This window comes from Pongo abelii, chromosome 14 (assembly GCF_028885655.2).
Source record: "Pongo abelii isolate AG06213 chromosome 14, NHGRI_mPonAbe1-v2.0_pri, whole genome shotgun sequence".
Taxonomy (NCBI): Eukaryota; Metazoa; Chordata; class Mammalia; order Primates; family Hominidae; genus Pongo; species Pongo abelii.
In genome coordinates, this window is record NC_071999.2 from 46444056 (window position 1) to 46462000 (window position 17945).

At 45.4% G+C, this 17945-nt stretch overlaps 1 protein-coding gene across 1 annotated transcript; it reads left to right on the forward strand.

The window, feature by feature from the left end:
• The first annotated feature begins 635 nt into the window (after window positions 1-635).
• RGCC (regulator of cell cycle) lies at window positions 636-14110 on the forward strand. Its single transcript, XM_024231036.3, has 5 exons — window positions 636-919; window positions 1446-1631; window positions 10134-10235; window positions 12069-12131; window positions 13717-14110. The coding sequence occupies exons 1-5, from the start codon at window positions 871-873 to the stop codon at window positions 13722-13724; spliced, it is 408 nt and encodes a 135-aa protein (XP_024086804.1). The 5' UTR covers window positions 636-870; the 3' UTR covers window positions 13725-14110.
• The last annotated feature ends 3835 nt before the right edge of the window (window positions 14111-17945 follow it).

Genomic DNA, 17945 nt, shown 5'->3' on the forward strand with positions numbered 1-17945 from the left:
GTCAGGCTGGCGGGAGCGCCCTGGACCATAGTTCAGGCTCCCGCGCTCCGCGGTGGGAACAGTTCAGGACTCCCCCAACTCCTGCCCCTCTCGCCCCCGACCCTCTCCACTCCGCCCGCCCACCATCTCGGAAGTCCCCTTGGGACAATGCGGAGGGGACCTCCGCGTCCCCGACACCCGACTGGGACACGGCCGAGGGCTCCTTCGTCCCTCGCCGCCATCCAGGGAGGCTCTGCATGCCCACGTCCACTTCACAGCCGAGGGAACTGCGGCTGGCGGAGGTGCCTGGCACGAGGCGGGAAGCCGCGGAGCTCGCGCCCAGCAGTCAGCTCTGGTGACGCCGAGGACACCGCGTGGGTCGGGTTGTCAGGGCGCGCGGGCGAGAGGCGGGTAAATATTTGGGGCTGTAACCGGGGCTCCGGCGACTCCTCGTCACCGCGGTTCCAGGGCGGGCGCGTGGCGAGGGCGGTGCCTGGGGGAAGGGGCCTCCTCGGAGGGCGGCGGGGACAGACCCGTCGCCCCGGCTCCGCCGCCCCGCCCCGGCCCCGCCTCCGCCGCCCCGCCCCGGCCCCGCCTCCGCCGCCCCGCCCCGGCCCCGCCTCCGCCGCCCCGCCCCGGCCCCGCCTCCGCCGCCCCGCCCCGGCCCCGCCTCCGCTCCGGCCGCGGAAGGCTATAAGATCTAGGAGCCAGAGCCGGAGCCGGAGCCGGTGGGAGGGCGGGCGCGGACCGTGCTGGGAGCGGCGCGGCTGGAGCGCAGCACCAAAGGGACTGGCAGGGCGGGAGTGTGCGGGACAGCAAGCCTCCGAATAGCCCCGGCTGCCACCTCGCAGGACCCAAGGCCACGCGCGCCGGACCCAGCTGAGCCGCCTCATGAAGCCGCCCGCGGCGCAGGGCAGCCCCGCGGCCGCCGCGGCCGCAGGTGAGTGCGGGATCTGGGGTCCCCTTGAAGTCCCGGCTCTGCAGATGTCGGGTGAGAAAGGAGGGGCCCCATGTCGTCCCTTCACCCCCCACCCTTCCATCCTCCCCGGCGGGAACCTGTCCCCGGTCTTCCCGCGCTGGTGGCTGCAGCCTCCTTCCTGGCCCGGGCTGGCCCCCATGTCCCACCTTCCCGCCACCACCAGCTCCGCGCGCGCCCGGAGTTGGGGGGAGCGGGGGGCACAGGTAATCCGCAGCGCCTGGGGAGGAGTCTGGCCGCGCCAAGTCGCTGGGTGACCCTGGGCCTGGCGAAGGCTCAGTTTTCTTGTCTGTAAAACGGACTTGGTAATAGAACGCACTTCGGGGGTGGTGGAGAAGATTACAAGGTAACAGCGACTGCGTGGCTGTCACTTGGCAGAGGCGCCAAGTGTCAGTTATTTTCGGCAACCGTGGCGGCCCCTCCTGGCCCTGGGAGGTGGTCCCGCTGCCCCTCTGACTTCCGTGCACTGAGCCCCTGGCCCTGCCCGCAGCCCCGGCCCTGGACTCGGCGGCCGCGGAGGACCTGTCGGACGCGCTGTGCGAGTTTGACGCGGTGCTGGCCGACTTCGCGTCGCCCTTCCACGAGCGCCACTTCCACTACGAGGAGCACCTGGAGCGCATGAAGCGGCGCAGCAGCGCCAGCGTCAGCGACAGCAGTGGCTTCAGCGACTCGGAGAGTAAGTGCGGCCCCCGCTAGGATGGCGCCGGGATCTCCCAGCTCCCAGGACCTGGCCCGCGAAGACTGCGGCCTCAGTTTTCTTATCAGTAAACTGAGGAATGGTTTCCTGAAGCTCAACGCAGTAGGCCGAGTGGTGGCGGGGCCCCTGACGATAATCACGGGAAAGGTCGCTGGAGGGCAGGTTGGTTCACCTGCCGCCCACAGGTGTGTCACCAGGCAGGCGAGTTTAAGCAGCTTGTCCTGACTCAGCCAGACAGAACTCCCTGGACCTGCAGCAGGCCTTTCCACAGTTTCCCTCCTCCTTTCCGTGCCTCTCCCCTCTCAGCTGTAACTTTGCAGACGCGGCACAAGCGCCAGTGGAATGAGGGGGTACAGTGGGGATATGGGAGGGCGCAGAACGGAAATATTCATGAAACCAGGAAAGGTTTCATAAGCCCAAACTGCTGTTCTTGGGATTTATGAAATAACTGCTTGCATTTTCTTCTGGCCGTTAGCTCTCAGACTTGTTGCTCCATTGCATGCAGTTATGAAAACCTTTGGCACAGCTGAGTTCAAGTATTTTTCAGCCAGGTCCTCCACCAGGCTGGAGGGGGAGCCAGAGAGCACATGGGCATGAAGGTGCTTTCTGGTGACCTTTTTCACAATGGAGACTACCCCAGGGTCTCTTTGTCCTGAACAACTTTGTCAACAACAGCAACAACAACAAAATAACAACAACAACAACAACAAAAGAGACAGCTTTTTCCAGGAACTCACATGTCCTGGGAGGATTACAGGTACCTCAAACAGCAAATTAGGTGCCTTTTTAGTATTACATGATTGTTGGTTTAAATCCAGAATTACTTATTGTTTTTCAAAGTGCGAAGTCAATTTTAAACTCTTCTGTGTTATTCTTCAGGCTTTAATCCTTAGATGGGTTACAGGCATGAATGTCACTCCTTTTGCTGCCCTTGACTCAGGACGTGAAAGTAATGGCCTTTCCTTGTGATTCTCTTATTTTGAAACCTGGAGCTCTTCCTTGTTCCTGGGCTAAGATTCAGGGCTAGACTTGAACATGAGCTGCGCTTCTGCAAAGTGATGAATGCGCTCACCACCCTGGTCAGGGTTTGACTCAGAAAGCTGAGTTCCAGCTTGTTTCCTTGGTAGCACTGCCAAAGAGTTAGACCAAGCTGCAGCTTTTGAGGTGAAAGGGGACGGAAGAAAGTACTGTTACTTTTCCACTTAGAATTTTTGGACTTTGTTCTTAATGAATAGGTTCATTTTCAATTTCAAAGCAAAGTGTTAACATTTTTGAAATTTGTCTCAATTCCTAAGGCCAAACTTAAATATGTCTCCTCCTACTGGGGCATTGGAGCAAGTTATTCATCAAATACAGATTCTCCCATGGAAAAGAAAGCTAGGACAGTGTGTCACTGCTGCTCTGTGGCAAAGAACAGCTCCTTTCTAAGCAACAGCTTCACTCTGCTAGAATAGGTCTGAGCGTGCCCATTCATGGCTGATTTCAACTTCCACTGGGTGGGATTTCAGATCTAGGATCTGTTTTCAGATGCCTTAAAGAGAAGACATAGAAACACATTCTTAACAGTTTCAGGGGAGATAGCTGGGATAGTTTGTAGTTTTGCTTAGGTTATATGTGTCTGTTTTCTGCTTTTGTTGTTAACGGACTAACCCTTAGTTTGGTGGTTAGAGAAGTGATGGGAAGAACATAAAGAAAGCTCAGATGACATTTGTCTTTGCTTTAAATGTGTAGTTTTTCTCTCACAAGGCTGGTCAGAAATATTGTTGGCAGAAGCTGTGTGTATCTAAATAGTAATTTCTTAAGGAAGCATAATATGTGTATCTTAATTGCTGCCAAGAATTGAGTACAGACATTTGTTATCCTCGTTTGTCTGTTTAATGCTTTTCTATGGGAGAGAATGCTTAAGAGAGGTAGATACTACTGAAATTTAGCTCATCAAGAGAGAGACACACCAGGATAAGGATAATAACAGCAGCTTACTTTTAGCAAACACTTGCTATGATGATGATGATGATGATTTATTAGCTAGAATGGGAACTGTGTCTTCACGAATAGACTGAAGTCCTTTTGAGCCCAGATCACGTGCCTGTTTGTCAATGATGGCTGTTTATGAAGGTGTCTCTTTGAGGTGGTGGTCATCTGGCAGGAGCCTAGGTTGAGCTTTGTCAAGGCCCTGGGTGATGAGTGGGATTTACTTTCTCTAGCTGTGAAATTGAAAGGATGCTATTTAATAGTGCTATTAGGGAGAAAATATTTGCTCTGTTGAATGCTTTCAAGATATCATTACAATGTACATGCTGTGCCATACCATATAGATACATTGGAGCCAGTGTCTTGCATGAAAATATTTTGGATGAAGCTGTAAACCAATGTTACCTTTGTTTTTTGCTCTAGTTTTTACAGCTCTGTCTGAAGGTGCACGAACCTTACAAGGAAGATCAAACAGCAATCCTGTTCTTTGAAGAATACTTTTTCATTATTATTAAAAAAAAATTTAGGTTGCTTGCACCCGAAGGCAAAAAATAGCCATTCCTTGTACTGAAAGAAAAAGTTACTCAGATAGGAAAGAAGAACAGATATTTAATAAGGAAATACTCCTTCCTGTTCCCACTTTCAGGGAGGCCTCTTAAGACATGAAGAGGACCAAAATAACAATTGCAGTATAACTTCACATGGTGGGATGGGGGGTGTGGAATTCAAATGTAGTTGATCAAAATAGAGTTGTTACTTTCCTTTAGACTTGATTCCAACATGTAAAAAAATCAGGCACTTTAGTGGGAGTGATTTTAACTTCAGCAGGAAAAGGGCAATGCAATTAAGAGGGTAGTGTTTCTCAAACTTCATCCTCAGAGGTGCTTTAGAAATTGACTACCTTTGGTTTGAATTTATTTTTAGAAATATATCTTCTTTTCAGTATTTTTAAAACTGTAAAAGGTACACCATGATTTCTCAAATGTGTTAAATGAAATTTCAACTCATTATGTTTCAAGTTTTAATCAGTGTGTTGACTTTATAAGAAGTTTATAATATTAACTTAAACTTTAAAAGGTGGTATGCACTTATATCTTTAATGTATTGGGGTTTCACATAATTTTTCCTTTGAGGTGGGAAGTGTTTTGCTGCTCAATAGAAAAGGTCTGAAGTCTACTGTGTATGCTAGGGTTATTATGATATTGTAGGACCATTTAGGAAATGAGGAACTGGCTGCTTTATCATCAGCAAGACTTAGAACACCTGCATATCTTTGCCTAGACTATTCTGGCCTGGCCCTGGGAGAGGGGACCTTGTGGGCCCTGGAGAACCAGCATGACAGATGGCTTATGTGGCTTAGAAGCCACTGAGGTAGAACCTGAACTTGTTCAAGCTGTGAGAGAATGAGGCCAGTGAGGAGCCTTCAGGGTTCCCTGGTACTGTGTTAGCAATTCTGCATGGGTGACAGGTCTTGTGATGCTTGGCAAGGCATATAGAGGGACAGTGCGGTCCCAGAAAGGGAGCTGGGACAACGGTGGAGAAGTTGAGGAAAGACGCTCTTTCTTATTTTGCCCCCCTTTGGCGAGGCTATCAGAATTTAGATTTTCAGGAGGAGAATTCAACCCACACCCGCAGCCATTCCCTGTGGCAAAAGGGAGGTAGGTCCAAAGCTTTCTTTTTCTCAGTTAATTACTATAGTTTGCTTGCTTTAAACGTGTGTGGGATCGTTCTATATTTACAGGAGCCTTGGGTAAGGTTTACTGTCTGTGGTTTTACTTCCCCCTGGAGCAGCACGTTGACATGCGCTAACCCTAAATTACCTTTCTCCCAACCCCCCGAGCTAAAAAAACACACCTACCTTTTAAACAAGCCTCTATTTTGCAGCAGAGTTTCTCAGACTCTGTTAGTTGTATATTTTGTATGCTTTTCTTTCTTTTGATGGTGCCTTAGAAAACGCGGTCCCGGAATTTGAGGTTCCTGACTTCAGTACACTAACTGGACTTGCCAGGGATGTTTCTAATGGGAATTTGAGATACATGTGAGATGGTGCTTCGGAGCTGATTGAAGCCGATGTTGTAAGGCCCTCAAATATCCAGCCTTACCACCTGTCAGGGTTCCCCAAATCATCACTGTTCTAGGTCCCTCGAGCCCCTATTAATAGCAGCACCTGATACCCACGCAGGGTAATAATACATGAATATGTGATCAGCCAGCAATACATTGCTGTCATTTAATCAGACTAACTGGCTATTACTTTTGCAAGGAATAGAGTTCCAGGGGAGGGAAAAGAACAGGATGTCCGACTTTGCCTACCTTGAAATCTGTCTTGCGTGAGATTTTGCCCATTGTATATTCTTAATAAAACTCTGTGGAAAGAAATTTTATTGGTTAAGGGTAAAGAGAGGTCTAGAGCTTGGGGTACTTCTGTGTTGAGGGTTTGTTCTTGGGAGGTTTGTTCTAGGATGCCACCGAAGCGAAAGATCTCTTAAGAGTGTTGCTGCTCTCTCTCAAGAAGAGGGAGAATCTTGATTCTGTTTATTCTCTGTGATTACCTTTTCCCTCTCAGGAGTGCTATTCTACACTTTGCTAGGAACTTTAGAATTAAATCATTAAAACCACAGGCATTATACACAGAGCACCTAGGTTATTGTTCTTCTTCTAACAAGGAAGAAACGGAGTGACTCTACAGGGTCATGCGGTTTTCACATGGCCTCTAGACACCCATTCGACAGTGGCATAGATGCTAGATGCCCACTCGCCAGTGGTGTAGCTTTGAGGCCTTGAGGGCTCTCTTTTCATCTGTGCCATACACAATGTGTAAATATCATCACAGGGTGTGCCTCAGCTGCAGCAGGTTTGGCTCAAGGATGCTGGCGGTCAGCTTCTTCTTGATGGTCGAAGGTTGAACATTTCAAAACTTGGAGTTGGGTCTGTCCCAGATTGTACACCTCATGGAAAGGGAGTGAAGTCATGGTGTGGCAATGAGCTGGGGCGTGAGCTAATGTGTGTCTGTGTGTGTGTGTGTGTGTGTGTGTGTGTGTGTGTGGTGGCCAGGGCGGGGGCGGGCAGGAGGAAGTGAGTGTAGCTGTGCTGCCATGCCTCTGTGTGCGTGTGTTTCTATATAAATAGATATTGTAACTAGTATTTTTCCTCCTCTTCCTCCCTCACTGTGGGAGTGGCTGTCAGTTTGTCTGTATATTTTCTCAGTTAAGGAAAAATTCTCACGTCAAGAAGGCATTTAGCCTGTGAACCTAAAGGATCAGAGGGCAGTCCTGGCAATATTCCGGATCTATGGCTCATTCTCTACAGATTCTCTCCAGGCCCCATGAGTTACGCTGAGCTTTTCCTGAATCTTTGCTGGATTCCTTTTTTCTCCTGCTACCATCCTCTTTTGTAATGGCCTTTCCATATCTAGATTGTTCCTTCTCCCAACATTCAATAGTGTTTGGCCTCCTTGCCTGTGAGGTGAAAAAATTGTGGTGTCTTTCTCCCCTGCAGAGGAGTGTACGTGGATGGAAACTTGCTAGAGAGTAGGGGAAGAAGAGAGCTGAAGTTCAAAGTCAGGGTAGGGCCTGTGGTGCATGCCGGGTGGGTGGAGTGAACAGTGGCGTGGAAAGTTGCTCTCCCAGGCCAGCTGCTTGTGGGAGATAGAGAGCGGAGGTGTGGTCCCTGTGATCTGGGCCAGCCAGCCTCTGGGCCAGGGAGGAGGGCGAAGCTCTCAGGTATCCTTCATAGCCACAGATAATGTGCCAAGGGCCTCGTATTTTCTGGCTCAGAGTCTAGGCATGAGGCCTGCCTCCTCAGGACCCTCTGTGGTTTTCTCGCCCCTAAATCTTGCCTTATCTTCTCCCCATGAGTTTCTCAGGCTGTATTTGTGGCGATTCTCCTGGTGACTGCATGGTGACAACAGTAAGGCTCCCTTGCAGGTCTGCAGTGGGTGTGGCCAGCTTCCTGTGTGAAGGGGAAAGGGCTTCCCTTGGGAGAATTGGAGAGCTCCTTTGGAGGTGGGCTCATTTGAGGGAGCCAGCAGGAGGGCTTCCCGAGAAAGGATCCACAGAGTCCAAGGGTCCTGAGAAGTAGTAGCAGAAGCACCACAAAAAAGTGTCCCGTGGTCAGGTACACTGGGGAAATGGGTCTGGTTTTGTTTAACCACAAGTCTTTTCAGGATGTTGGAAGTGGACATACCCACGGGAATGACCAAGGCTGTTTGGTGTTTCTCAGGTGTACTTGATCACACAGCCCTCGGAGGACCAGCCTTCTGAGGAATGTATTTTTGGGGAAATGTAGGTATCAGGTCCAGGGTTTTGGATCTCAGTCCATGTTCATCCTCAAAGCCCAGTGATGGTGGTCGTTTCAGGTGAGCTGGGCTGGACCTCTGAAGGAAGCAAAGATTGTGAGGGTTGCTCTCAAGGATCTTCTGGGCATGTTTGGAAAAGTGGACAAGATGGTGGTGTCAGCGAAAAAGAGCAGGGGGCAGGTGGGCCCCTGGGCAGGAGAGGGTGGGGGGAAAGGGAGCCAGGTGAGGCACCTGAGAAGTTGTGGCAGCCTCTTAGGGACAAAGCCGAATTTCCCTGAGACCAGAAACCTCTTCTTCCGGAAACTCTGATACTTTTTGTATACCGGGCCTATCTCTTGTCACTTAGGCAAATTCCTTTTCAGTTAATGGGACCAAACAGAGATGTTTTTGCCTCCTCCTAAGCTGGGGGTAATTGGCTTAAAGTGGAAGAATCCCGAGGAGGCGGGGACCTGGTAAGGCCCCCATCATTCAGCTGCCCTCTCATACCTGAAGAGCCACTTCTCTGCTCCAGCTGTGGCTGGCTTTGTGTTTTGTTTTAACCAGGAAGGCTGTTCCCTGTGACCTCAGGGGCCACATCCTGCTTCTGCTGCCTGCCTTTCCTTTGCACCCTTTGAGTCAGTGCTGCTCAGCCAGCAGCCCCTTTCTGAGTCACAGCCACACAGCTGGGCCAACCGTGGGTTGGTTTCCTTCCCCTTAGCAGGACTCAGAGAATCTCAGAACTTTAGAGCTAGAAGTGCCTTTAAGGATTGTTTAGTCCACCTTCCCATTCTATTGATCAGTAAGCTAGGCCCAGAGATACCGTCTTGATCAAAGGCACCCTAGTACTTAGTAGTTGACTGGATGGTCTCCTTGACTCCCAGTTCAGCCTTGAACTTCTGGGGCCTCATCTTGCTGTCGTTCAAGTCTTTGGAGGTATGAGAATAGAGGGAGCCATGAAGTCACTCCAAGTGTCTAATAGATGAACTTCCAGGAGAAGATGTCTTTATCTTTGACCTTCTGGCTTATCTGAAGAGTACAGACTCTTAGGAAAACCTCTCTTAAGTAAAAGAGAGGATTATTAAATTATAGGACAGCAAGAGAGCAAAGATCTCTCTTGAGCAGGGAAAGAGGCTTAAGTCATGGGATACCAGATGTTTGTATTTTAGGAGGCTCAGAGGGCAGAAGGGACATATTTCACTTGAGATGATTCCTTTTGCCTAAAATCCTTACCCCCCCCCCACCAAGCCCCACCATCAACCAAGCACTGGTCATGATGATCCTATCACCCCCTTCCTGTATTAGGGAAGCAAGGGCCTTTGGTGTACTTGATTGGACACACAAACACACTCTCTCACACACTTCTCACTCACACTCTCACACACTCTCACTTTCTCACACACACACACTCACACACACTCCACACACACACACTCCACACACACTCACATACACTCCCACACACACTTCTCACTCACATTCTCACACACACTCATTTTCTCTCACACACACTCTCACACACACTCCACACACATGCACACATCTCACACACACTCTCACACTTTCTTACACAGTCTCACACACTCACACACTCACACTCATACAGTCATCCACTGACTTTCTCACACACACACTATCACACACACACCCACACTCACACACTCATGCACACACACACACACTCTTTCACCCAAACACTCTCACACACACACTTTCTCTCACACACACACACACTCTCTCTCTCCCCCGTCTTGAATCATTTTGGGGGCATAAACATAAAACCTGGAAATAAACCTGTTTTCTAATCTTTTTTTTTTTGAGACAGAGTCTCACTCTGTCGCCCAGGCTGGAGTGCAGTGGTGTGATCTTGGCTCACTGCAAACTCCACCTCCCAGATTCAAGCGAGTTTCCTGCCTCAGCCTCCCAAGTAGCTGGGGCTACAGGCACATACCACTATGCCTGGCTAATTTTTGTATTTTTAGTAGAGAGGGGTTTCACCATGTTGGCCAGGCTGGTCTTGAATTCCTGATCTCTGGTGATCCACCTGCTTCAGCCTCCCAAAGTGCTGAGATTACAGCCGTGAGCCACCACGCCTGGCTGTTTTCTTTATTATAGATTTGCAGCTTTGGCTTATTTTGAAGACAAATTGTTGGTTATCAATAGACTATAAAGTGATAAGTCTATAATCTCATGAGTACTATTTCTAATGAGTATATTTTCCTTCCTGAAAAGTGCAGATTCACTTTATAGGAACAGCTTCAGCTTCAGTGATGAAAAACTGAATTCTCCAACAGACTCTACCCCAGCTCTTCTCTCTCCCACTGTCACTCCTCAGAAAGGTAAGGTCATTAGTTGGAATTTGAGTTTTTTGCTTTTTTATTCCTCTCCCCTTCTCAATCCCTTCTCTGTCCCTTTTATCCCCTAAACAATCTTTCTCAAATGTACAAAACAAATAGGTAAGACTAATGTCTTAATACTGTAGAGTATACAGTGGATTTTTTTATTTCTCAGGATTTTAATCAGTGTGAACATGAAATCAGATAATTTGGGGCAGAAAACCTGAAGTCACAGGGAAAAAGAAAATTTGGAGACTAGACTCTTCTCTCTCATGTGATGTAATCAAGACTGTGCAAATGACAGTGTTTCTTAGGAGTCTCCTCCCAGACTTGTTGGTTCTAGAATTTAAAACTCAGCAGTTTGCCTTTGCAGATAGTAGAATTCTTTTTAGTGCATTAATTATTTAACCAATGCTTTCAGATGACCAATTTAGCAATTAAATGGGGTTGTCATTATTAGATAAGCTATGATCTAACATGATTTAAAATAGCAGCTCCAGCCTGTCTCTACTGTGGTATTAATAGACCTAAAATGTCTTTAAAGATGCATAAGCAGTTTCTTATTTTTTGGAACTGGTAAAATGTCTTCAGCTAGAGAGTTGAATGTTCTGTTACATTGGACAAGTGCCTTTTTGAAAACAAAAGGAGTTTTTTTCCTTCAGAAAAGTTATACTTGCTGAAAATAGTTGCAGAATGCAATAAAAATGGAACATAGTTAAAAAGAAATGACAATTCCATCACTCTTTTCACTTTGGCAATAAGACAGGACTTCACTCTTTTTTCAAAAGAGGCATTTTAAAATTCCCCTCTCAACATAGCAACATTAGCACCCACTGGGAATTCTGCCACTATCCAGCCCTCAGTCTGTAATGGATCTGTTGAATTCAGAGACAGAGCAGTATAAAAAGTAGCTTAAAACGTGCTCAGATTTGTTACCTGATCCCCAAGAGGTAGGAATTAAAGAGAGAAAAAAAGCCCGTAGTGGCAAATTGACTTAAAAAGCTAAGAACAATTAGCCATTTGTAGCTAGCAGGTGTTAATTAATAAAACTGTCCAGTACTGCATTTCAGGGAAGGCATGAATGATGTGATGAACTCTACAGAAATAAAGTCAGCTATATGAAAAAAATCTCTACATCTGAAGCTCTAGAGAGAACCAAATCAGAATGAGGACTCGTTACCTTGTGTGGGTACCTGGAGGGGATGAGGCTGTCCTGGACCCAGAAGACTCATGGCGCCTTCCCTGTACCATTTTGATAAGAAACAGTGAACTCTTCATTCATTTCATATTGGAGGAACTCTGAGGGCTGCAGCGTTGCCCTGGGGGGACAGCACAAGCAAGAACGCATCAGAAGGCTAGTGCCACAGGAATGACACAATCTAGGTGTCTGCTCTGCACAGTGCTATGCTTACTGAATTTTTTGACTAATAACTCATATTCTACACAATACAAAAACCAAACTCCTTTTATCTTCCCTTCCTGCTCCTCACTCTCCTGCAAACATTTAAGACAGTGAAGGAAGATTCCTCTTCTATGTGAGGGAGAAGTGGGGTGGGATGGTTGGAGAGGGTGGTGATGAACTAAAAAATAAAGAAACACTGAGGCTAGTCTTCAGAATCAGTTTCTGAGTTTACTGTATCAAAACACTGGAGCACACACTTAGGGTTGGCCCAGGACACTCTTCAATTAAGTCTCTGAAAATAAGGAGGTAGATGTAAAATAGAAATAATCCATTCTATAACTCTGGAAGTTCCAACTTCCTGGAAAACTCAACGTGGAGTCATCAGCTGTCTTTGTTATGGAAACTGAACTCTCTCTCTCTCTCCTGTTTTACAGCTAAATTAGGAGACACAAAAGAGCTAGAAGCCTTCATTGCTGATCTTGACAAAACTTTAGCAAGTAAGTACATGTCTGATATTAAAAACAAAAAAACAAAAAACTAACAGACACTTCTGATAAAGTGTTGTAATGTTAACCAGCTTGCCGTGGGGCAGAAAGTTTCATCCTAAGGCTTCTTTAGGTTTAGAAACAGGGCCCTAGGATGGGGTGGTGACTCATGCCTGTAATCCCAGCACTTTGGAAGGCTGAGGTGGGTGGATTACCTGAGGTCAGGAATTCAAGTCCAGCCTGGCCAACATGGTGAAACCCCATCTCTACTAAAAAATAACAAAAATTAGCTGGGCATGGTGGCACACACCTGTAGTCCCAGCTACTTGGGAGGCTGAGGTAGGAGAATTGCTTGAACCTGGGAGGCGGAGGTTGCAGTGAGCTGAGATTGCGCCACTGCACTCCAGCTGGTGACAGAGCGAGACTCTGTCAAAATAGTAAGAAGAAGAAGAAGAAACAGGACTCTAGTGGCTAGGAATGAAATTCTGGGATAAGCTTGTGTTAAAGTAGACCATGTGCATTTCCAAACAGTGAGAACAGCTCACTAGCAAACAACGGCATTTTGTTTGAGAAATGGAGAGCAAGCAAGACTGGAGCATTACCATCATGATGGCCTGTCAGGCTTTTCAGAGAAGAAATGAACTGATTAACCACAAGTGCATTACTCCAACAAGCCAAAAGGCTTTCATCCCATGGGCCAGGGTAATTTTCCCAGGTTAGATCCAGGGTTTGGGTGAAATTTAACTTTAAGATGTGGGTGCCAAAAGAGAGAATTGGCTTGTGGGGCCTTTCGCCAGAGACCCATGCCAGTGACTGAATGACCTGGATTAGGTATGCATACTTGCAAGCCTCTTATTTGGGAATTACACTAATGGTTACCTGTTTTGTGTGACCAAAAATGTTGAGAACTGAAGACATCAAATTATAACTGCAGTATAGGGGCCCAGAAGAAGGGACCCTCACAATCTATCTATACACTCTATTTCCAAAGGATAAGATTGCAAAAGCCAGGAGGACCAACTCCAGCTTCTGGGATGGAAGGTTCAGCAACTCTGCTATGGGGGGTCCTGTTTAGTCACAGAGTGGGCTAGGAAAATTTTGTCCCAGCCCCTTAATTTTCCAGTGGAAGGGTTGATTTTCTATGAGAAGTATTTAATGCTCTTCTTTGGTAAAGAGCCGGGTAAACTCTGAAAAATTAAATCCAAAGCTGGTTATTTAAAAATAACTATGTTCTTAACACTCTTGCAGACAAACCTAAATATCGGATAGAAAGTCCTTGTATCATCTCTATTTGCTTGAAGATTTTATTGCCTCTTTTCTTATGTACTGCACCATCTTACATCAGAAGACCAGGGCTTGTTTTGACAGGGATTATTATAATTGCAGCATAATTTGTATTAGACCCATGTAACAAGCCTGTCTACTTCATGGAAATTGCAGTGGGTTGCCCAGTCATTCCAGTTAATCAGACACTCATCGTGTGGGAAGCCCGGCATGGAGTTTGGTGCTTTGATGCACGTCTGAGACAGTGTGATGTGGTTAAGCATAGGAATTGTGAGCCTCTGAGTGGATAACCTTACCTATCTCTCATTTACAGGTATGTGAAACAAGAAGTTCTGGGTCCTTTCATCATAAGGGAGAAGCTTCAGAAAGTTCCGAGGACCTGCTAAAATCAGCTACTAGAATCTGCTGCCAGAGGGGATGAAGACGTGCACTCAACCTTCTACCAGGCCACTCTCAGGCTCACCTTAAAGTCAGCCCTTGATCCCATTTCTGGGCAATTTAGACAGTGAAACTGACTTTGTTTGCCTGCTTGCAGCGTATTAGAACAGATGATCCATGCTAATATTGTATTTTCTCTTAAAACATAGCTTTCCTGTAATTTAAAGTGCTTTTATGAAAATATTTGTAATTAATTATATATAGTTGGAAATAGCAGTAAGTTTTCCCGTGATAATATATTTTTGTATACAAATAAAATTTGAACTGGAGTCTGCTTCCTTTTCTTTTTATTTTTTAAAATATATTTCCATTCAAATAATATTCTAGTGGGAGTAACATGCCTCTTGTTTCCTTAGCAAGGCCCCTGGGTGCTGTCTGATTGCACTAGACAAGAGGACAGTAAACTTAAAGTGTTCCTTTAGCTCATTCAGTGCTCTGGAAGGAAATGCTGGCAGACGGCTGCTGGGAAATTTTAATTTGAGGATTGTGATTTCATTGGAAGTTAGGTTTCTAGTCTGTCTCTGCCCTCCTTCTCATATCTTGGCACCATTGCAGGTGGCATGGACTCTTTCTTTGAATTAAGGGAAGTACCAGTTCTTACAATTTAAGTACCAGGACTTAAATACGAGGGAAAGTTGAGATAGCTGGAAGACTTGAAAACGATGGTGCTTTTCTAAGATCTGTGTGTGGAGGAAGATTGATGGTGCTGGTCTTCATGGAATGTCCAGCCAACCTCTGGTGCGAAGAGTTTGACGGGTGGGCTTTGCACATAGAAGCCACTGACCGCTTCTCCCACTTGCCTTTGTGGGGGCTGGAGAGAGGCATAAAAATAAGAAAGCTCATAATTATCTGTGCTTTTCTGTCTTTAAAACCTCCTCTAAAATAACCGGGCATTACTTTCATAATCAGAATAAAGTTATTTTAAAACTCGAATCCCTATATTCCTAAAGGACATAAATCCGAAACATAACTACTTATAATCTTACTTGTATCTTCAAAAGCTATCTACTATATTTGATCTGTTTTTTAGGGAATCGGGAAACTAAATTGCTTTTCTTTAACTTTTTTCCTCAAGCTTCCAGGAAAACTTTTGGGTTGAACTCAAATATTTTATTTCTTTTTTAAAAATTGAGATCTAATTCACATACTGTAGCACCCAATTCAGTGGTTTTTAGCATATACACAGGTACTGTAGCCATCACCACTGTCTATGTACTTCTCTGTCTCCACAAATTTGTCTATTCTGGACCTTTCATATAAGTGGAATATGTAATCTTTTGTGTCTGGCTTCTTAGCATAGTATTTTCATAGTTCATCCATGTGTAGCATGAATCAGTACTTCATTTCTTTTCACCGTCAAATCATATTCCACTGTGTGGATATGCCACAATTTGTTTATCCATTCATTGGGTGGTGAAGATTTGGGTTGTTTTCACTTTTTAGCTAACATAATATTGTTATGAATACCCATGTATTAGTTTTTGTGTGGGACATATGTTTTCATTTCTCTTGGGTATATAACTAGCAGTGGAATTCCTGGGTCATATGTTAATTCTGTTTAACTTTTTGAGAAACTGTCAAACTTTTCCAAAGCAGTTTGGAAAACCATTTTATATTCCCACTAGCAATGCATGAGGATTCCAGTTTCTCTACATCCTTGCCAACTTGTTATTGTCTGCCTTGTCATTCTAGCAGGTGGGAAGTGGTATTGCGTTGTGGTTTTATTTTGCATTTCTTTCTTTCTTTTTTTTTTTTTTTTTTGAGATGGAGTCTCGCTCTGTCGCCCAGGCTGGGTGCAGTGGCACAATCTTGGCTCACTGCAAGCTCTGCCTCCCAGGTTCACACCATTCTCCTGCTTCAGCCTCCCAAGTAGCTGGACTACAGGCGCCCACCACGATGCCCGGCTAATTTTTTGTAGTTTTAGTAGAGACGGAGTTTCACCGTGTTGGCCAGGGTGATCTCGATCTCCTGACCTCGTGATCCGCCCTCCTCGGCCTCCCAAAATGCTGAGATTACAGGTGTGAGCCACCACGTCCGGCCTATTTTGCATTTCTCTGTGACTAATGATGTCTTTTCATGTGCTTACTGGCCATTTGTATATCTTCTTTGGAGAAATGTCTATTCAAATCCTTAGCCCATTTTAAAATTAGGTCGTCTTTTTAACTTTTTTTTATTTTTAGTTTTTGTGGGTACATAGTAGGTGTATGTATTTATGGGGCACATAAGATGTTTTGATATGGGCATGTAATGTGTAATAATCACATCATGGAAAATGGGGTGTCCACTCCCTCAAGCATTTATCCTGTGTCACAATCCAATTATACCATTTTAGTTATTTTTGAATGTACAGTTAAATTATTATTGACTGTAATCACCCTGTCGTGCTATCAAATACTAGGCCTTATTCATTCATTCCAGCTATTTTTTATGCCCATCAACCATGCCTACCTCCCCCTGACCTCCTACTACCCTTCCCAGCCTCTGGTAACCAACCCTCTACTCTGTAATTCCATGGGTTTAACTGTTGACTTTTAGATCCCACAAATAAGTGAGAACATGCGATGTTTGTCTTTCTGTGCCTGGCTTATTTCACTTAACATAATGGCCTCCAGTTCAATCCATGTTGTTGCAAATGACTAAATCTCATTCTTATGACTAAATAGTACTCCAGTGTGCATAAGTACCACATTTTCTTCATCTGTGTATCTGTTGACGGACACTTAGGTTGCTTCCAAATCTTGGCTATTGTGAATAGAGCTGCAACAAATATGTGAGTGCAGATATCTCTTTGATACACTGATTTCCTTTTTTGGGGGGCATATACCCAGCAGTGGGGTTGCTGGATCATATGGTAGGCTCTATTTTTAGTTTTCTGTGGAATCTCCAAACTGCTCTGCATAGTGGCTGTAGTAATTTACATTCCCACCAACAGTGTACAAGGATTCCCTTTTCTCTACGTCCTTGCCAACATCTGTCATTGCCTGTCTTTTGGATGAAAGCCATTTTAACTGGGGTGGGATGATATCTCATTGTAGTTTTGATTTGCATTTCTCTAATCAATGACGTAGAGCACTTTTTCATATGTCTGCCATCTGTGTTCTTTTGAGAAATGTCTATTCCAATCTTTTGCCCATTTTTAAATCAGATTATTAGATTTTTTTCCTATAGAGTTGTTTGAGCTCTTTATATATTCTGACTATTAATCCATTGTCAGATGGGTAATTTGCAAATATTTTCTCCCATTCTGTGGGTTGTCTCTTCACTTTATTGATTGTTTCATTTGCTGTGCAGAAGCTTTTTAACTTGACGTGACCCCATCTAGTCCATTTTTGCTTTAGTTTCCTGTGCTTGTGGGGTATTACTCAAGAAATCTTTGCCCAGACTGATATCTTGGAGAGTTTCTCCAATGTTTTCTTTTTGTAGTTTCATAGTTTGAGATCTTAGATTTAAGTGTTAAATCCATTTTGATTTGATTTTTGTATATAGTGAGAGAAGGGGGTCTAGTTTCATTCTTTGCATATGGATATCCAGTTTTCCCAGCATCATTTATTGAAGAGACTGTCCTTTCCCCAGTGTATGTTCTTGCCACCTTTGTTAAAAATGAGTTTACTGTAGGTGTGTGGATTTGTTTCTAGGTTCTCTGTTCTGTTCCATTGGTCTATGTGTATGTTGTTATGCCAGGACCATGCTGTTTTGGTTATTATAGCTCTGTAGTATAATTTGAAGTCAGGTAATGTGATTTCTCCAGTTTTGTCCTTTTAAAAATATTTTTTTATTATACTTTAAATTCTGGGGTACATGTGCAGAACACGAAGTTTTGTTACATAGGTATACATGTGCCACGTTGGTTTGTTGCACCCATCAACTCATCACCTACATTAGGTATTTCTCCTAATGTTATCCTACCCCTACCCTCCCCAACCCCCAATAGGCCCCGGTGTGTGATGTTCCCCTCCCTATGTCCACGTGTTCTCATTGTTCAACTCCCATTTATGAGTGAGAACACGTGGTATTGGTTTTCTGTTCTTGTGATAGTTTGCTGAGAATGATGGTTTCCGGCTTCATCCATGTCCCTGCAAAGGACAAGAACTCATCCTTTTTTAT